General features: G+C 41.5%; 2 protein-coding genes across 7 annotated transcripts in view; one reads left to right on the top strand and one right to left on the bottom strand.

Annotated features, from left to right (window-relative positions):
- Positions 1-21,491, bottom strand: part of eps15l1a (epidermal growth factor receptor pathway substrate 15-like 1a) — a 66,847-nt gene that overhangs the window by 29,125 nt on the left and 16,231 nt on the right. For 3 of the 6 annotated variants that reach the window (XM_078259507.1, XM_078259503.1, XM_078259506.1), the window contains exons 10-18: positions 20,663-20,820; positions 15,612-15,768; positions 13,998-14,060; positions 13,682-13,702; positions 11,256-11,341; positions 5,696-5,768; positions 5,060-5,221; positions 3,622-3,819; positions 692-871 (exon numbers count right to left, since the gene is read on the bottom strand). In XM_078259507.1, the coding sequence (XP_078115633.1) occupies positions 692-871; positions 3,622-3,819; positions 5,060-5,221; positions 5,696-5,768; positions 11,256-11,341; positions 13,682-13,702; positions 13,998-14,060; positions 15,612-15,768; positions 20,663-20,820 (1,098 nt within the window). The remainder of the gene's footprint in view (positions 1-691; positions 872-3,621; positions 3,820-5,059; positions 5,222-5,695; positions 5,769-11,255; positions 11,342-13,681; positions 13,703-13,997; positions 14,061-15,611; positions 15,769-20,662; positions 20,821-21,491) is intronic. The other 3 variants (XM_078259504.1, XM_078259508.1, XM_078259505.1) reach the window with 3 other exon arrangements.
- LOC144522989 (ribosyldihydronicotinamide dehydrogenase [quinone]-like) lies at positions 17,247-19,765 on the top strand. The gene is made up of 6 exons (XM_078258231.1): positions 17,247-17,250; positions 17,388-17,555; positions 17,645-17,775; positions 18,607-18,720; positions 18,804-18,905; positions 19,390-19,765. Exons 1-6 carry the CDS (start codon positions 17,247-17,249, stop codon positions 19,684-19,686), a joined length of 816 nt encoding a protein of 271 aa, XP_078114357.1. The 3' UTR covers positions 19,687-19,765.

Consider the following 21,491-nt stretch of genomic DNA (forward strand, 5'->3'; position numbering starts at 1 on the left):
ATTTCTGTCACTTTCACGTGTACAACTGAGTGCAACACTATGAAATGTCATCCAGGAGAGACTGTCATACTCCCATATTTAAATGATTCTCTATGGCGCCCAGCATTTTCCCCTGCCTTCATGTGTGGCTGTTTGGAAAAAAAAAACTAAAAATATTTTTCATTTCCAATCTGGTCGGATAACACTTCGTACAAACCCCTTCTTCTGTAGGAGAACCCACCACCTTAGAGCCTTTCAGGGGCCTTCCCCCGCACTGAAAGGTGCACATAGCCCACTCCTGTTGTAGGGTGGACAAAAACAGGTAATTGCGCTGACGCTGAGAACGTCTGGTGAATTTTGTAGCAATTATCTCAAAAAAGTGAAATCGATTGTTTATACTTTTTTATTTAAAGAAGGTAAAGTCCGCACAACAGCGTAATGCTACGGAAAAATACTGCAATAATGCAAATAAGGCACAAAACGTTCCTCAGGTGTGAGACAGTGCAGACTTTACCTTCTTTGAACATTCACTTTTTTTGTCCTACACCAGCAACTACATGGATGTGCACAACATCGTCTTTTTTGAACTACATACTATTTTATTTATAATAGCTGCATTCTAGCCTCTTGAAAGCACGTCAGTTAGAGGCCCTTTTGTCTAGAATTTGAACGTGTTATCAGGTAAAAGCAGAGTTCTACTCGAGATCCTGACCTGTGCTGCTCTCACCATGGCTGGGAATCCTCCGTTCTCTCTGTCACTGAAGCCCTCGCTCATATCGGCGAGGTTGGTCATACTGCCTCCGTGGGTTCCGTTCAAGGTGCTGTTGTACTGCTCAATGCTTTTAGACACTTCCTGTTGGCTGTCCTGAATCTGGGACAACTTACTGCGAGCCTGCAGGATACACACACACACACACACACACACACACACAAACAGTTCAGTGACAACAGGAAGTATGGATACTACGCTTGTATGGTCTTCTTGCTTCAGAAAGCTCTGCGTGGATGTCTCGATTTGGGCAGCTTACTTCTGAAACACCTGCTGGAGTTTTGAACGCACAAAAACAGGTGTAACACAGTGTCCAACAGCAGTGTTTACCGCATGGAAACAGAGGAGTTGCAACAACTACACTATGATCCACAGTAGATGTCCACTTAAAATAGATTTAAGAGTCAAGTGATGGTATCTAGCCATACAGATTTATTTGGTTTTATTTTAGATATATGTCTGTAGGGCTGGGCGATATGGAGAAAATCAACATATTCTTGACCAAATACATCGATGTGGACATTGCGACGATATTGTAGGGTTGACAGTTGGTGCTTTCACAAAATATTTTTTACAATGAGATTTTAAATAATCATCAATAATGTAGTAAACAGTTTCAAGTGAAAAAATACATCTTTTTTCCCCGCTACATGCTGACTATGTTTACATGCATGCACAAAAATTGTGTGATGTTAAAATCTCAATTCTTCAAAGGCTATTCCCCTCATAATGTTTCCCCAACAGATTTCCTGAGAAAATTGAGTTAGTATGTGCTTGTTATTATCAATTTAGATATCATAATTGTAAATCACGATATCTCGATATATAATTTCATTCCATTGAAAGACGATAAATATATTTGAATTATTTGAATATTGAATTATCGCCCAGCCCTATATGTCTGTCAGATTTCTTCCTCTACACTACTACAAAGGAGCCAAGTAGAACGGTGTTTCAAAGACATGAAACATTACATTAATTATTATTTATTTAATAATAAGTTTTAAAAGACAACCCACACACACTTACAAAAATGTACAATGTATAAAAGGTGAATAATATTATACTCCGTACAGAGTCTTAGTTACTCCATGGTAGGGCTGGGCGCACTTCTTTTTTTTTTTTGCAGGATGGTAGGGGAAGACTCATCCCTGATTGGCTCGCCCTGAAATTCTTACCCTAACCATAACCAATCCCACTCCTCTTGCCTAAACCTAACCCTCCTTTTGCCTAAACCTAACCAACTCAACCAGAGCAGGCAACGAGTACTAGCCATTCAGGGATGAGTTCCCTAATGAATATTCATGAGTCTTCCCCTACCATCCTGCAAAAACAAATTCCGCGGGCTGGGCAATAGAACGATATTGTGATATGAGACTAGATTGTGATGACTTGAAGTCATTGTAAATGAGGTCCGCAATGATCTCTTGAGTATAAAGGTTGTAAAAGTGATGTCATTTTTGGAACTTACCAGAATGTGCTAGCTGGTCTATTGTTTGCCTTTACCCACACAAACTCATTTCCATTCAGCTCTATTGTATTGGGGTGGAGGCAGAGATCTCAGAAACAAGTGTCTTAAAAACCTAGACAAAATCCAAAAATCCCAAACTGTCTACATGGACAGACACCATAGAGTAAAGTAATGCCAAAATACAGTATGCTTCCTTGTATTTTGGGCCAACCAATGCTTTAAATTGCCTCTAGGCAATTTCTTCTGCATCAGTCAGTGGCTTCAAATACAGAAAATAAAGCACATAGCTTTATACAGGACATTTGAAACATGAACAACTTATTTTGAACATACTATCATTTTGCCTTAATGTGGCAGTTTGGAAAATGCTGAGCATGAGTGAACAAGTGTATTTTACCGCACGAGTGATTTTAGATAAGTTCTCGCTAATAAAAGCTGTCACTGTCACATTAAATTGTAACAGACTTGAATCCAAACTGAACACAGCAGCTGTTCACTGTGACAATAGACAATATCAAGTTTTTACAGACACCTTTGACACCTAAAAGATAGATAGACACACAGACAGATTGTGGGTATCACTTTAGGGAGTTTCCTCCTAAAATAGGGACATCCTTGCATATAATATAAGATAGGATATGGATTCAGAGTGACCACATGCACTTTAGTTGTCTGAACTCCTGAACAACCCTGGGCAGCAGACCATATGTGGAATTTTTATGAATGATAAAAAGGTTTAGGGGGACTGTCATTAAAATCAACATGACTGTTCCTAGAAGCAAAAAGACTGGATATTATTACAGTTGAGCATAAGGAAATAATCAACTGCTGAGCCTCCTCAACACTCCATGTGACCTTCTGAGTAGAGCAGAGTATAAACGTCATTCATATGGCTACATTCAGGAGAATGTAATCTTATCAGGGCTCAGCATGATGCAGTGTTACCCCTACCATTGCCTTGCCCCCCCCCCTCCCAAAAGCAGTCAACAGCTGGGATGCTAAAGAGAGAGAATGGAGACTGCATCATGCATCACGTCGTGTGTGTCTAGAGTCGAGCTGTGTATGTACGCTACAGGTGGTCAAGTTGTATGTGAGAAATGAGTGACTGGTAGGAAACAGGTGACACACCACTGCAGCCAAAGTTCAATGAAAAACACACACACACACACACACACACACACACACACACAGACACACAGACACACAGACACACAGACACACAGAGCTAATTGTTGTGTTCCAGTTCCTCTAGTAGTACAGGGGTACCAAATATTGACATCAGTGATATAAAGAAGTACATTATACAGTGCAATGATGCCCCCTGTTGACACTTTTCAGACAGACAGACACGCACACGCACACGCACACACACACACACACACACACAGGCCCTGTTTCCTACCTGGTTGATCTCATCCTGCGTGGCCTTCAGAGACTTGATGATGGTCTCCAGTTGGATCTTGCCTGCAGCCAGGCTCTGCTCCAGCTGGTTCTCCTCCTGCTGCAGCCGGCCCAGGTCAGCCTTTGCCCGGCTCAGCTCCTCCTCCTGGCTTTGCAAGTCTGACTCCTGGGAGTGGATCTGACTCTGGAGACTGGAGATCTTGAGGCAGAAGAGAATGAAATTGAAACCTGTCAAGTGACAATGGCCCTTGAAATCCATTCTGCATTTCTGAAACCATATGCTGCCAACACATGATTAAAGGTCCCATCTATCTATAAATCGAGGAAACTCTGTATGTGCGTCTGTGTGTTTACCGCACGTGCAGTACAGCAGCGTGGGCGGGGAGTTGCTATATCCCTAGACGGCTGATTGCGGGGCCACAGCTCCATGTTCACGGCTGCTTTACGAGCCTCTGCAGAGCAGCGGGGGCAGGTTCAAAAAGACGACTAGCGACAAATCTAGCGACTTCTGTGAAAGAGAGAGGCCAGTATTGTCCAAAGACAGCGAGGTCTTTCTCTCTTGCGACCGCCACTATCACCTCCTGTCACTGACTGAGGAGCAGCAGCGGGGCTACAGCCGCATCATGTGGTGGGCACGTCGTGTAGAACTGCAGATAGGGTCTGTGTGCTGTGCAGGAGGGAAAGTAAGAAAGACATTCTATCGCTTCTAACTTTCTCTCTGTGTGATCATTTTACAAGTAAATGAAGCCAAACTTACGGCACAGCTGTTGTTTTTAACTGCGTTTGGTGATTTTGTCAGATGATTTCGCACAATCTACAGAGAAATGCACACAGCCCGTATTCAGAAACTGTGCCTTTAAACAAACTGTCAGGACTTCCGTACAGTTGTGAAGTCACAACTATACGACATATAGGTAGAAAGTGCCACTACTGTGTCGTTACAGTCATTTCCCGGCTGCAATGACGGTGCAGAGACTCCAAGAGTGCAGATGTGGAAGACCCGGAAAAAACGCTAACCAATCAGAGCAGACTGGGCTTTGTCGGGAGGGGGGCTTAAAGAGACAGGCGGTAAAATGGAGCATTTCAGACAAAGGTTGGAGGTATGAGAAAAATAATGTGTTTTTTGGACATTAAAGCAAGTTAAAAAAAAAATAGACGAAAATGAGCATAATATGGGACCTTTAAAGACATTTAACTTTCTTCCCTTTGGCGCCTTTTCAGTTGCCTGTTGGCAATTCTGGCATTCAGCTTAACAGTAAAACAAACCCCTACTTGAAAAGCACCAACACTTAACACATTATAAATTTAATAAATTACTTTTCATTACTAATGATTGTGTGGCCACTGTAGCAAAGCTATTGCAATGCGTCACAGGGGCGGAAACTTCTGCCTTGTTTTCAGATTCTCCCACATCCCCCAGTTCTTCCCCGCCTCCTCACCATCTGAGACTCTTCCTGGCACTTCATCCTGACTTCGTTCAGCATGTCCTCTAATTTATGTTTCTGCTGGTCCATCTCCTCCAGGCGCTCCTGGGCATCTTGTTTCTGAGCCTCTAGTTCTTGCAGGCTGGCCGTCTCTATGTCGAGGTCATTCTGCATCTCCTGAGGGAACATAAATCAAAAACAACCGATGGGTGCCAATCAAGTATCACGTGCCAAAGTCAGGTGTACGCCACATAAAAATAAAAAAAACAAGTGGTCAGATAAAACCAAGCTGTTTATCGCACTACATACACACTGCACACACTGGCCCTGTATAGAAACACTGTATATGTTTGTATATGCTGGGCAAGGAGAGACCATTATGGTTTCCATATCTCTTTGAAAATAGAAAAATGGTGATTGACTTAAGTGTAGTCTCGCATTGCAAGACCCTCCTCCACAACGCTGCGAAGGAAGGTCTGGCTAGTCCACACAGCATTCCAGGATGGGAAGGGAAACATGCTCTGGTTTATTGGCATTTCTTTAAACCAATCACAATCGTCTTGAGGGGTGCTAAGCACCGCACGGAGCCTCGGTGCCGCTGCAAAATAGCGATGAACTTATACTGCAACTAATTGATCAAGTTGCCCTCACCTGCACCTCTGCACTCTTGTGTCTGATGGCCTCCTCTGTCTCCCTGATGTCCTGCTCCAGAGTGTACTTCTCCCTGACACATACACACAAAAAAAACATATGCACACAAGGGCGCACACAAACACAAACAAACATAATTATAAGCATTGTAACAGAAACAGAATCAAATAACTACCAACCCCCTGCTGTGTACACACATCGACATGTCAGAGTAACAAGACACTGGACTGGGATTCCATCCAATCCACAATGTCAGAGACAAAATAAAAACTGACAGGAAAAGTGCAGCCGCTGGCGACTGTGTGTGTGTGTGTGTGTGTGTGTGTGTGTGTCCTTATAAAGGAAAGAGTGTGCCTTTTTAAATTATTAAACTTGAACCCGTGCGGTCAAAATCATGATGAAACCATATACAGTAGGTGTATATTTGTATACACTGTGAGTCCCACAAGGTAACAAAATACTGATTCTTTATGCTATGACAACAAGATATTATGATGTGCTCCACACATCCACACATTTATTCTGTGGGCTCAGCTTGGTGTCCCTTAAAATACACAGCATTTGATTTCTTCTGAGGGCAATCCTGTGTTATGCTGTAGAGCAGAACAATATTTGTTTTTGGTATGAGTGAGGTGAACTAAGATCCCATCCTCCCTCCATTCTGACGTGGCTGTGTGCAACTGTCACACTGTACACATTAAAGCTGAATTAAGTAGTTTTGGGGTGTCAGACAGAATCCTAGTTTCATAATGTCTGAAGTTTGTTTTGAAACAATAGTGAGGTGCCCAATGACTATTGGAACAGGTTTTGCTTGCAGTAATCACTGCTATTATTGCCATTAAAAGATGCACTTTCAATGTTAAGTGATGAGGGACAAAATCCACAGTCCTCCTTCTGTGCAAATATATATAGGGATGCACCGATTGTGAAATTCTGGGCCCATACTGATAGCCGAAGCGGATCATGTTTTTGTCGTTAATTTTGTTTTTGCTGTAATTTATTCCCCCTTTTGTGCCAGGAAAACAAAGAAGTCTTCATCAGTCCCTCCAGAAAAACGCGATTATACGATTGCATAATTCAATGCATAATCAGCCAAAGTCCGCATATTTATGCGGGGGCCGCATTTTTTCAAATACGCCGCACTTTCGCCGCATAAATTGCCGATTTCCACGCAAAATATGCGGGGCTTGCAGGATTTCATAATGCCCGCATTTTCGTTGCAAAAAAGTCACACATATATCTTAGCAGAAAGTTGAAAAATGTTGCGTTTATTTCACACAAGAGCAGCCATTTTCCCCTGTTGCCATGAAGTGACGTAATTACGCGACGTGAACATCATCGAAAAGCTGCAAACCCCGCGATGAAGCCATGATGAAACCGCAGTTTTTGCAAGTTCCCGCAATTTCATAGCGTAATCAAGGATTTTTGCCCGCAACAATCACCAAAAAACTCTGCATTTTTCTGGAAGGACTGCTTTATTATGAAAAATGATTAACTGTTCTCTATTTAAATGAGCACAAATTCAATCAATCATACAAATTTGCACAACAACCTTAAATGTAACCTTCTCATATATCCTATATAACGTTTCTTTAGAAAAAAGAACTGCTTCAAAAGCTTTTTAGCTGCTATACAACTACCTACGCAATGAGAAGAATTATTCAGTATTTACATAGCCCCACAAAGATGTTCTGTTTGTGAAAGCTAAATTAAATGTAGTTAAATGTAAAGCAATTAGAACAGTAGGGCTAGCTTTTTCATAAGGAATACAACGTTGATACAAAATTGAAACAAAACAGTGGCCACTGCCATCGGTAAATGTCATCTAATTTGCCGATAGGCCGATGGCAGTCAACGAGGCGAATATCGGCCGATGTATCATCACTACTTCACTACAAAAATACATTCCACAGTTAACCTGAAGTGAATGAGGCTCCAGCAGATTTTGTTAGACAAATCAAGAGGGTACTGTATCTTCCAAAGGTACAGTCTTTATAGTACAAATATCCCCCATTGCTTTCCATGTCGCAGTGACGGGGAAAGTAAGACAAAAAGGGAATTGTTTACCAAAAAGTCTGATACTTTGTAAGATATCTACTTGATTTTGGAATGTACAGTATGTATACAATAACGATTATAGACATTGTCCCACAACACTTAACAATAAAAATTATTTGGAACTGATCTCTTCAGTGCCAGTACGAAAAGGAGGAATGATTACAGCAAGCAACATTTGTGCCATTGTCAATACGGGCACAAGACAGACTTGGAAAATTGTAAACCTATCCTTTACCAAACTCTGCATCTTGACCTCAGACAATAAAATTAAGCAAATCTGAACATATGTGAAGCCTACTGATAAGCACTATGCAAAATAAGTAGTAGGCAGAACCACTGCTCACTCTGGGTGTCACAGTAGATTGGACAGAATTCCAGTCCATAGATGTACAGTGGCTGGTGTGTTTACCTGAGAGTATTCCACTGGGTAAAGGCAAGAGTGCTGACGCAGCATGGAGAGTAAGTGGTGAACAAACAAAAAGTTGATAAAATACACACATCATAAGAAGTGGGCGGTTGGCTGGGTGGATGGATGGATGGATGGAAGAAAGCAGCGGGATGAGGCAAAGCCAAGATGAGTAGTAAAGCTCATCCACGTTTGATAGCATGTTAATGTTTGATTTCCTTTTCAAGTGTGCATTTTATCACAAAAAATAAATAAATGGTTGGACCATAGGTATACAGGGGTATTGTGGGGGTCAGGACCCACTCTATCTGAGGGTTGTCCCCCCCTAAAAATATCATTAAAACCACGCTGTGTATATTGTACATAATATATACTTCAAATAATTGTGTAAGTAGTAAAACAATACAACTGCAAATGCATTTTAAGTTTAGAAACATTTTTAGTCCCCCTTCCCTTGCCTCACAGTGGTTTGGTCTACTGCTTGGTTTTCTCCCTTTACGTTAACGGTACGCAGAACTTAATGCTGCGTTCCAGGCAACCCATAATCCGTGTTTTCACAACCTTCTACCCGTGAAAGTGCCCTAAAACGGCAATCAAACATGTAACTTACAGTACAGACGCCGGTGATTAGCGGTGATACATAGAAATAAATAGACATAAATAGGCAACGTAAAGTAATTCCGCACATTGTAATCAAAACAATACACATACGATTGTGTACTACTACAGGTTATGTTTATTAAATGAAGCCCAAAATATGTCGCCGACTAGAAATCGCTAGTATCAGCTAGCGCTAGCTAACGCCAACGTTAGGTAGCCGCTAGCTAGAAGGGTTTGTCGTGACTTTGCCTGGAACGCGACCAAGTCGTGAGTCATGACTTGAAGTCGTAATTTACGGGCTAAAAATTGTGTCTGGAACGCAGCATAGGTTGGTTGAGGCTCGTCGAGAGAACGGGTTGCGTCAGTAAGTGGGCTGTTTTATTCACTTTAAACATCGGATGAAGTGATTATTTTACTCTAACACAGGTGATGCTGAGTCATTAATAAATTAGTCATGACAAAAAAAAAATGTAATGTATTTTTCCACGACTCCGCTATGTTAGCAGGTATAAAGTTACCTAGCTTGTTTGGTAGCTTAATGGATAGTTAATTAGCTAATATGCTATCTCCACCCACCGTGCTTTCATGCTACACACTGCTTTAAGAAAATTTGCCAAACACACTCATCTGGCGAGAGCGCTGTGCTTTTCTACGCTGTGACAAGAGTGTGCGGATAAAACATTAAGTGGTTACATTTAACTTATTTAGTGGCCAGCCAGCTGGCTAGTTAGTTAGCTTGCTTGCTAGAAGGCTCAGTACTCAGTTGCTGGAGTTCCACAACTACACATATCCTAACCAAGTACAGTGTTGTCTGTATTATATGTGTCCCCTTCAATAATTGCTCTTAAGAAATGTTATGTTTATTGCCCCCCTCATCTGTTAGATGAAATTTACGCCCATGGAGGTCACAGCAGCGTTATTCCTTTTCCCAAGTGCTTAGCCTAGTCCCACTCTACTGTGCTGTGATTGGCTAGTTCTACTGTAGTGTGCTCTATTGACGTTCTGTTTCAACATTGGACTACATCGCAATAGGGGGTGAGTCCTATTGCATCGGTAGTTGCTGCATATGTATATTTTAATGTATCGAATCATTGGCAATGCATCGAGATAGGTATCACATGGGCCTCACACCGGAGATGCACATCCTTAATGTGTTCATAAGAGGAACACCAATAGACTTAACTAACATGGAGGCCTGTGGTCGACCTTAGGATTCTTATGTTGGCATGATAAGCCACTACTAAAAGAGTACTTTAAAAAATAGGGTTAACGTAGTTAAAACAATTGTGCTGTGATAGAGTTTTTCTGAAAACAGTGACCTGTGCTTATAATATTTCAACTTGTCATCATGTTTCTACAAAAAATACACAGATGTGTGCCTGCCTTGTAGCTTCAGTTGTCAGTGTTGGTGGTCGGATGATCAATTGCTTTTTAATGTGGGGAAAACAGCTTCCTTGTTTAAAGAATATTAATTATCCTAGCCTATTTCTTTTGTAGTTTTGAAAAGACATGGCCAAAAAGATTGTGGGTGTAACACACCAGGATCATACTAGTCAAGGCATGATGCAGTCGGACTCTTATTATCACTATAGAAAGTGATAATAATGATGACAATGGATGAGAGAGGGAGCTCATGTTAGAGGTTAACTGAGATGTGAGGGCGTGTTGGCTGCCTACGTACAAGTGACAGGTTTGGCAAAACTCAAAGAGCTTTGACACAGACCATCACCAATTGCATTTGTCATCGTGAATAGTAACTAACAGTGAAACTGAAATTAAATTCAAAGTTGTATCTCTGAAATGACGAGGCAATAATTACTTGTGAAGAACATTTGCAAATGGCTACAAATGCTTGCTATTGTTGTTACTGCATTATGTTTTGGCTGAAAAAGACGTGCTACAAAATAAATGCTTTACTGAACGATATACTGGTACTAAGTGTTACTCTGATGCTTAAAATATTAAAAGTTGTGATGTAACCATCCATTCACTTTCTATGCAGCTTTGAAAATTCTGTTTAGGGATCGACCGATACTGGTTTTGAAACCGATAACCGATATTTGGAACCGATATTACATTTACAGTGAAAATGAAAATCTTTAAGTCAAAATTAAGATTTTGGAATGTTACAAACTCCAACACAAAACTTTGTTTAAATGCTTTAAGCAATTATTTAATAAATGAGAAACTTTCGACATAATACCCAGTAACAGAGAGTCAGATAGTGTTGTGGGCGGGACATTAAGTCAGACTCAGTGGTGAGTGAAAGCGAAGCAGAGGGACACACACAGAGCTGTAGCCGAGAGAAAGTAGACCACCTTTTAATTCATTAACTTTATCGGTTATCAGGCAAATAAAACGCAGATACAGAAAATCTGCAAACTGCCGAAAAACGACCCGATAATCGATCTATCCCTAATTCTGTTAAAGTGAAAGCGGTTCACGTGGTCGGTGCTTTCACGTTGTTTTGGCGGTGCCAGTAATATTGTTTGTTACCTCTGCAACTGGGCTATCTCCTGGCTGATGTCGTCCAACTCCTTGATCCCAGTAAACTCCCCCGAACCCACTGAACTTGAGCTGTCCTGTAGAGAAAGACACAGGCAGACAGAGAGAGAAGGAGAGAAATAGTGGAAGACAAAAAAAAAAAAAAAAAAACGAGGTTGGCAACGTTAACTTCATTTGTTGAAGTGAAGTGGGATTTATGAAATGGTACCACCATGGTAGACCAGGCCAAAAGGAAGGAGAGGGAGGAAAAAAAGAGGATAGGAGAGAAACCAGTGCTCAATAAGAGGAGCAGCAGCCGGGTCAATCACCAACATGTGGGGGGGGGGGGAGTGTCACCACCGCTGACAAACTGCCAAGGAGAGGAAAGATTCAGGATTTGCACAAAAAAAAAAAAAAAAAGGACTAATATTCAGCCCTCTGAGAATGTTCAAAACGTTTTCATGAAGGTGGTATTCAACAAAGTTCAAGTATACTGTCCACTAGCATTTGTTTGTGACGCTAGTCCAAGAGTGTGGAGACACTTTTTTTTTTTAAACTAAAGAAAGCCCTTAGAACTGGGGTTCTCAAACGTATTGCTCAAGGTCCACATCTGATTTTGTATTTAGGGTCAGAGGTCAGAAACAATTGGTAACGAAATACACAATAACTCTTAAGCCCCTGACACACTAACCCGACGGCTGACCGTTGGCAGAAAAGTTAGTCGGACAGATCAGTCGGCTCCACCAGAAAGTGCCTCAGAACACACCGAAGCGACGCCGACTTGAGCGTGTAATGCGTCTCCATAACAGCAGGCGGAGCTAATCTGTATTGTCGGCCAAAAAATGTAAAACGGCAGCTGATTGGAGGAACGCGTCACCGTGGGTCTGGTTTCTCCGGGAAATTCAAAGCCAAACTGTCATGGCAGCTTGTTCAGAATACGATCTCGTATTTTACTAAAATAGTTCACCGAAATGTGTTTCTCAAAACATTTTAAGCGAGAAATAGGCCGTGCAGTTGCTGAATCTGTCTTCATTTCAGATCGACAAAGGTCAGTTTAAAAAATTTTCGTCAGATTTTGAGAGGCTCTAGTCACGCTCGATCCCGCTCGTCATTTCCGGGTTAGCACTCCACCAATCAGATTGGTCATGGAGTCAGACTGCCCGCCCTCCGATGCAACATGTCAGGTCGGCCAAAATGAAGGCCGACAGTTCCTCGTACGGACGACGGCACGGAACACGCCGAACAGACTCGAGTCGCTGACCTCGCCAGACTGTCCGACGGCCGATTATCGGCTCGGTGTGTCACTGCCTTTAAGCAACATACATTCAAATTGAGTACTCGGCTTTCCTGGTCAACTTTTGTACCAGTATCCAACAGCACCTTTTTTCCAGCAGCCTACTCTCTCTCTCTGTAATAAAAAAAACAAATAATTGTTCCGTTAATAAGTCCAAACCTATTTATCCTATTTACATTATGTTATTTATGTAGAACATTTAACACACAACACAAAATAAAAACCCCTCCCTATCTACCTCTGTTCTCTCAAACCTGTCCCTACAAACCTCTTGCCTGTCAGTCTGTCCCCAGGGCAGGGTTCTTCCTGCATAGAGGAATTGGTGGCGCCCCCCACAAAAAAGGTTTTAGCCAGCCCCAAAGGAAAATCACCAGCACCAAAATGATAAGCTTTGAGAATAAAAACTCAAGAAAATGTGACGTTTTTTCAACTGAAAAACTTAACGTCCCCAATGATTTTGTGTCTCTTTGTTGGATATTGTTTGTAGTCGTGTTGTGTCTCTCTGAGGTAGTTTTGCGTCTCTTTATCACATCATTTTGTTGCATTATTATCACCATATCTGTGTCTAAAACGCTGCTAGAGAAGATAAATAAATAACATTCAAAAAGCTTAAAGACTAAACTTGCTAACAAAGTCCAACTACAATCAGTAGATCTGAGAAAAGTCTTTCAGCTACATTCATTCGGCTTAGGTGCTGCCCAAAACGAATCGGGTGATCAATAGAAAATGACGATGATGAAGATATGGGCTGTGTTCGGATTGACGTACAGTTCGGTCTGGATGCAGACCTTGGTCCGGACTTTGAGCAGCCCAGCCTTAGAAGCTATTCTTTTATTATACAGGAGTACTGTTGCACTTATCTGAAGAACACAGGATGCTCTTGATTTGATTGATTGATTGAACTTTAGGCTAATTAATACCAGAGCTATAAACAACTGCTATCATAACTAAAAGAATCCTGATTGCCAACGAACAGCGATCTTGAATCTTTTCTTGATCGGCAGACAGTTGACAGGGTGAGACAATGTCACTGCACTGTAGGAATGAAGAGAATGGTCTTGCAAATGCTTTCCAGTAATCAGCCAGAACGGCCAGCCACTGAAAGCATTTATAGGTCAATACACTGTAGGTCCATGTTACCTACCCACAACTTCAACATTATAGCCTGAGAGAGGAGGAAGAGCAGTGAAAGAGTTAATAAGAGAAACAGTGGGCAGTACATATCTTTGATATATCTGATTTACCTCTACTAAAGTTTTTCATTTACGTGAAACATGTCTATGTGGGTTATATTTTCAAGTTGTCTTCCACCAAATAAGCTAGTTTTTTTAAGATTGGGAAACTGGTATAGCTCAAGAAACAGGATGTCTAGCAGAACCATATGTACACCTTTATGCCCAAATATGCAAAGAGCAGGAGAAATATGAGAGGAGAGAAGAGAAGGAGAAGTATTGACTCACCCGTCTCATCTCGGACAGAGCAGCCATCTCTGATCCCACTGGGGTCATGTATCCTGACAAACTCTGCAGCCATGGAGAAATGTCTTAGTTTTCTGACAATGGTGATCAAAAAGAGCAACAGCTATAACTCATCCCATGTCAAAATAAAAAATGTAAACATTTTGAAAAAGTCATCATTAATAAGCAAGGGTGTATTTGCAACTGAAGCGTACAGGGTTGGGATTTTTTATTGCACTTCAGTTATATATGCTGCCTTACGTACGACACTGGAGCAGCTTTGACCGTCGGGGGCACCGGAGCCTTCAAGGGTGTTGATAGGCTCAGGGATTAAAGCAAGACAAAATATTCTCACTTAAAAAAAACTTTTCAGTGGGCGCCCTGGTAGCTCATTTGGTTGAGCACGCCCACGTGTACAAAGGCTCAGTCCTTACTGACTGTGGTGGGTGTAGTGTAGCTATCATGACCAAACAGGTAGCTGCATTTTATCATATCACTCCACATGATTAGACCGATAGGTTTGCCCAAGATGACATCCTAAAATGTCTTGTTCTGTCCACAACTCAAATATATTCAGTTCACTGTCACAGAGGAGTGAAGAAACTAGAAAATATTCACATTTAAGAAGCTGGAATCAGAGAATATTTACTGTTTTTCATAAAAGAAATGACTCAAACCGATTAATCGAAGATCAAAATAGTTGCTGATTAATCTAATAGTTGAAATTAATGTTTGCAGCTTTAGTATTTATAGAGCACTTTCATCCAAACGGCTGTACAATTTATGCAGGCACGCACACAGGCACGCACGCACGCACATACACAGACGGCAGCGTGTTACCATGCAAGGTGCAGGCCCAAGAACACTAAGGAGCTGGGGATCGAGCCACCGACCCTAAGATTACTGGATGATCCGCTCTAAGGCCTCCTGCACACTGGCTGTGTGGCGTGAGCGTGTCAGCTGCGTGGCGTGTCCGTTTTTATTTCGGCTTCCATGTTAACAGGTTAGAGCTTGCACGCTGCCTGCGTGACACGCACGTCTCAGGCACGTCTCAACTAGAAATAGGACCGACGTCTATTTTTCACACGACACGCAAGCGCGTTGGAGGCGTTCCAGGCAAAATAGAATAGGAAAAGATGTTTATATGTCATTTTGACACAAATACATTTAATAAATGACATTTTGATGTTAAAAAAGTCTCTAGGTTTTGACATGAATGCAGATATAAATGTAATTAAAAAAGAAATATATATAATTATCGATTTTCAAATATTGCACCTGTCAATACTGAACAAAATGTTCTGTAGCCTATTTTGCCGTCAATACTGCCGACGTTGTCTTTGCTGTAATCAAATCAGTCTATATTTATGTTTAACATGAAGTATACACGCTATTATTTCATTTTATCAATGGGAAACATACATGTGTACACATAAGGCTAGCAGCAGCAGCTCCGTGTCATAAGACATAGAAAACGCCACGCAACTGACACGCAACAGAAACGCCACGCTCACGCCACGCAGCCAGTGTGCAGGAAGCCTAACTGCTAATAGACAGACATACAGATATCTCCCTCAGCTCTAGTAAACATGAGGTGTTTGTGTGTGAGGGACCTACTGGTACCGGAGTGCCTCTCTCAGACGGGGGGATCATGTCGGCAGTCAGGGCCTGTGGAGGGTCCACGCCCTTGCTGACTTTCTGCTGGATGAGATACATGGCCAGGCCAAATTGCTCCCTGGTCAGCTTGCCTATCTGCCTCGTGTCTGCCAGAGCCCTGCAGGGAAGAGCAGACATTCAACACAAACACATTCAGTTCTGACCACACGGTTGAGCAGGACAGGACTACACTATAAGGGTTTGAATTTTTGATGAAAATGAGAATAATGATACAAAAATGATCATTCCCTCCAATTTCGTGAATTATATCGCAATCGCAATATCCGTCAATATAATCGTAATCAGATATTTTCTTTATATTGTGCAGCCCTACTCTTCAGGAAGGAGTCTCCACTCTCCTCACGAAATCATTTGACATTCCACAACATTTGCAAAAAAAATTGAACATACATACAGACATTTGTGGCTTAAATATGTTGCCCACCAAACCACACACCAAAAGTTTAGGAGTCAACTGTTGCTTATTCTATTTGAATAAATATCCTGGGTGAAAGCGATCAAACAAATCGGGGCCACTCTATCCTAACTTGACTTCCTACTGTATTTCACTGATTTGCTCCCGGTAACATCGCTAAAGACTGATAGTTCCTTAATAAAGAAAACACCATACCCAAGACTAGCGTTTCCCAGCGCTGTAGTAGAGAACAACATGGTTTCTCTAATGTGCACAAGCCAACATGAACAATACACAAGAACTGAGATGGAAGCAGTGAATCTAGCCATTTTGGTAAAAAAGAAAAATCATATGGCCTGGTCTAAACTGCCACTGGTTTGCAAACACATTTCCATTAAGCACTTGATAAGCTGATAGTTGTGTCAGCATGAGTGACATCTGTCATAAAATGACAGGGTGTTACATTTTTTACATTTTGAGCAAGTGATTTCAAAATGGTAAATACTTGGTTTTATTGTACAGCACTTTTCTGACACTGGTAGATCTAATGGTACCACTTTCTAATAAGACACCCTGTTTACTTCATATTTAATATTATACATATTTTATTTTGTTATTGTACTATATATGAAGGTTGTACAGATTTCTCTACACTTGTATATACATGTACATTCTTTTCATTCCTCCAAGTATATATCTTTTCAGTGGTTCTTGCATTTTGATCTTTTGTTATCTTATTTATTATTTCTACTATATTTCTTGTATTTCCTGTTTGTGTGTGTGTGAGTGAGTGAGTGAGTGAGTATGTGTGTATGTCCCTGTAACTTGCTGCTACAAAACTTGGAATGTCCCAGTTTTGGATTAAGACTGACTGTCTGTGTATCTATCTATGTACATATTTTTGCTTTTAGTGGTACATACATTCCATTTCCCACTTAATAACGCTGTCCAGGTTCAGTAAGAGATTTGAAGATATGTTGATGAGGGGCCTGAGCGATACCAGCTGAACGACTGAAGACCTTGATTGCTGATTGACAGCACCTGTGAGAGTGCTAATGAGCCAGTAGGCTGCGTGTTGAGAGTGGGGTATAAAACAGGCATCAGTAAGCAGAATTAGTTGATCTAGCAACACACCAGCTAACTGCAAAGTGCATCATTTACAATTGGCAGCTCGCTTCAGGATGGGTGAGTTTTTCTGCTGTGTTCTCGTATTTGCTGAGGGTTCTCATGGTCTGCGTCTCACCTGCTAATTTTAAGTAGCTTCTGTTGTACGTGTTTGTCTTGCAGATGTTCTGATCTGATGTGTTCTTTTTTCGGTTTAGCAGCAAAGAAAGTGTTGATCGTGTACGCCCACCAGAGCGCTGGCTCATTCAGCGCTGCAGCTAAAGATGCTGCAGTGAAAGCTTTGACCGCCCAGGATTGCACAGTAGAAGTATCTGACCTGTATGCCATGAAGTTTAAAGCCACTGCTACTGCCGAGGACATCACCGGTATGTGTGTATTTAACTATCTCCCTGTAATTCAAAAAGTTCTCTTGATTGTGGTCTTGAGAGGCTAAGCAAATGCATTGTCTCTGCAGGAGAAGTTAAAAATGCTGATCACTTCCGTTATGCGGAGGAGACTAAACTGGCATGGGAGGAAGGGAAACTGTGCGCTGACATCACGGAGGAACAACGTAAACTCACTCAGGCAGACCTCGTCATCTTTCAGGTAGAGTGAGTGATGCTAATGTGCTTGTGATAAGTGCTCTACGTAATTTAACTTTAAGCCGCAAAGATTAATGAGTTTTTGTCAACTACCAAACTTAATTGCCAACTAATTTTTCTCTGAATTTCATCTATTTTTTTCTAAAAGTGAATTCTGATTTCCAGCTTTACTGTGATGTTTTCTCGGCTCCTATGACAGTAAACTGACTCTTGAGTTGTGGACAATGTTTGAGGCTGTAATCTTGGGATTTGGAATTTTTTTTTTATAGACCAAACTAATCAGTTTTCCCTGGGTTGGTCAAAGACATGGATGCACATATTTGGTTGAGGGGTCTTAAAAAACAAAAATACTCAATTATGCAATTTGGACCATTCTCACCATATCTGTCTAAAACTTTGGGAAAGGACCACTCAAAGCTTAAACTCCAAGTAGTAAGTGCAGCGTTGTATTAAAGCTGCACTTACTACTTGGGAGTTTGCACCTTTAAGGTTGAAAGCACTTAATTGGCAGTTGCTTTAGCTAAAATGTAAGTCTTAGTTTGATGTGGGGGGGGGGGGTTTCCTTAACCCTTGTCTTCCCTTCAACCTTGAGAAAACACTTTTCCTGACTTTTTTCAGTTTGCTTTTCCCAACATTTTAAATTTCTTTTCAGCACTTATTTCTACGTCCCCATATTTTTCTGCTATAAAACAAACTTCAGGTCAATGTGACCCGACATCAACACATGGGTTAAGTTTTTGTCCCATTTAGCTTAGATGCTGCCAGAAACTGCTCGGGAAAATCCTGTTTAAGATTAATCCTTATTGCTGCCCTAACTTTAAACTCTACGCCTCAGTTCCCCATGTACTGGTTCACCGTTCCAGCTATCATGAAGGGCTGGATCGACCGTGTGCTCACACTGGGCTATGCGTACTCCCAAGAGAAGCGATACAGTCAGGGAGTTTTCAAGGTAAGGGATGAATTGAGAGGTTTATATAGCATTACTGGGCTTACGCTTTTTTCCTCTTTACATTTATTGGCTTTTCTGCACAGGACAAGAAAGCTATGCTGTCCTTCACCACTGGGTCTCCTGAGTCCATGTTCAGTGCAAATGGCATTAATGGAGACATGAATGTCACACTGTGGCCACTACAGGTACTACATCAGATTTGACTCCAAGCATTAAACTGTTCACCGACTGTTAGTCGGGATAAACTCAAGTAAACTTCTGAGAATTGCCTAACATCCTCACCTTCCACTCGGTTTTCTCTGCTGTTTTAAAATCCCTTCGCTAAGGGAAAAGACACTAGCAAGTTACACACAAACGGCAGTTTTGAAGAAATTTTGTGCAAAAAGGCAGGCTTGCTTCATTCTTTCGGGAAATGATTGTGAAGATTTACACTAACTGGGACTTGGACAACACTAGTAAAAGCAAATTGCATTCAACCATGTATCCAGATGGCTCCCTGCATGTTTCCCAAGACTATTTTGTGAGCTGCCATCACTGCATCAGAACTTGGTGACACAACAGTTCTCATTAAAAAATGAGAACCACGCCAACTTCTATCATGGAATGGATGGTGTCGCCAGACTTGCCCTGCAAGACTAACAGATGTGACTTGTGTGGGTTTTCTTGCAGAATGGCATCCTGCACTACTGTGGCTTCCAGGTTCTGGCTCCTCAGATCTTCTGGGCTCCATCTTACATTCCTCATGAGGCACGCAGCACCATGCTGGAAGGCTGGTGTCAACGACTGCAAGGCCTCCTGGGAGAGAAACCACTTTCCTTCACTCCCTTGGATTGCTTTGACGAAGAGGGTTACCAACTGAAGCCCGAGGTCTGTGAGAAACATGCCACCAAGGAGTATGGACTAACAGTGGGGATCCACCTGGGAAAGGCACTCCCACCCAACAGCCAGATGAAAGCTGGAGTCTGAAGATGGCAGTGTCTTTAAATTGCATGATTGGGAAAAATAAAGGCTGATATATTGACTTCTGAGTATTTGGTGTCGTAAAATCAAGGGCTGGGTTTTTGGGTTCTTGAACTCAGTTTTGAACAACTGGGTGGGTGTGTGGTCAGCATTTGCACAAGCTTTCAGTCCTGGTTGCAATTCACCACTGACTAAAGTCATTTAGCTTTAGTGGGGATGGACAGTAAAGTCTCTTTGGCCACTGGCAGGTGATGGATTTTCCCACCCATGGCTAAATTCACCAGCATTGGTCAGGTGTTTCTCACCCTTGTGTGGCAGAACAAGGGTATTGCCACATCTCTTGATTTCACAGTACTAAACTAGGCCAAGTTCTTAACCCTTGTCTTCCCATCAACTTTCAATGACTTTTAAATTGTAGTCCTCTCCTACACATTCAGTGCTTATTTCTACATCCCTTTTTCTGACCCATTTAAATGGGTCAATGTGACCCTGAAGTCAAAAGGGTTAAGTGAACCCTTTCAGTTTCATACTCGGGTCTCAACCCTTAAATTCCAGTAGGCTTATATACTGGGGCAGCTGTAGCTCAGGAGGTGCTTTTTTTTTTTTTTTTCTCCCCAGCTCATCCTGTCTGCATGTCCTTGAGCTAGACCCTGAACCCAAAGTGGCTCCCAAAGGCAGGCCAGCACCTTGCATGGCAGCTCTGCCACCATTGGTGGGTGAATGAGAGGCAAATTGTGAAACTGCTAAGGTAGAAAAGCACTATGTAAAAGATCCTGAAACTCAAACTCACTGATTTTTGTAAGCACAGATGATACCAGCTCTTTGACTCTTGGATTGTGGAAAGAACCCCTTGACTGACAGAAGTGCACAATCTGGAACTGATTTATTACAGGCCATTAGTTACAACTTATAAACTCAAAGTGGTGCCTAGCCAAGAAATAAAAAACTCAGGTATGAAACATGAGTGAGTCTGAGTCCCTACCATATATGGGCCAGGAGGTTCTGAGAAAGTCCAGACTGCATGAAGATGTCTTTTACTTCATGTCCGCTGACAAAACCGTCCAGATCAGCGTCGGTCTTCAGGAAGATGTCGTCATAGCGACCACGGTCTGACACTGGGACCACCCAGTTCAGTGAATGCTAAGACAGATGGAGATGCATATGTAGTAAGTTATGTAGTCTCGACCAAACCATTTACCATGTTATACGGAAGAGCAGATTAGTAGACTTTGTTTATCGGTTCAGTTTTGTAATATGTGAATCACTAAACCATATGAAACGTTTTCCATTTATTTTACCCACAATATTAACTTCCAGTTCTATCATGTCCTTTGACACCTTCCAGCAATATTGTGTCTTACCTGTCCAGGTGTGTGTGTGCGTGCGCATTAGTGCAGGGCTCTACAGTGAGTATTTAACTAAATACTGCTAAAAATAGATGTGTGAAATATAAAAATAATTTACATTGTCAAAGCAAAGATTACAACCTACTGTAATCCTTTCCCCCCCCCCCACAGTTCAGCAATGCCCCAATCGCAGTAATCTTTTCTGTTATATTATAATTAGATTTTTATTTAACATGGATACTACAATTACATTAGATGATCCAGATGCATGGCTTGAGTGTTTCAGCACACATGCTAATTTTCAAAACCTGTCCACAGGAGGCTTATAAAAAAAAATTAAAATAAAAACGGTAGCAATAATAACAATGCTAACAATAAAAGTAATAATACCAATACTTTTAATAAAAAGGGAAAAGATGTACAATAATATAAGAGCAAAAAAAAGCAATATATTCAGAATTATTT

Source organism: Sander vitreus, chromosome 9 (genome assembly GCF_031162955.1).
Source record: "Sander vitreus isolate 19-12246 chromosome 9, sanVit1, whole genome shotgun sequence".
Lineage (NCBI taxonomy): Eukaryota > Metazoa > Chordata > Actinopteri > Perciformes > Percidae > Sander > Sander vitreus.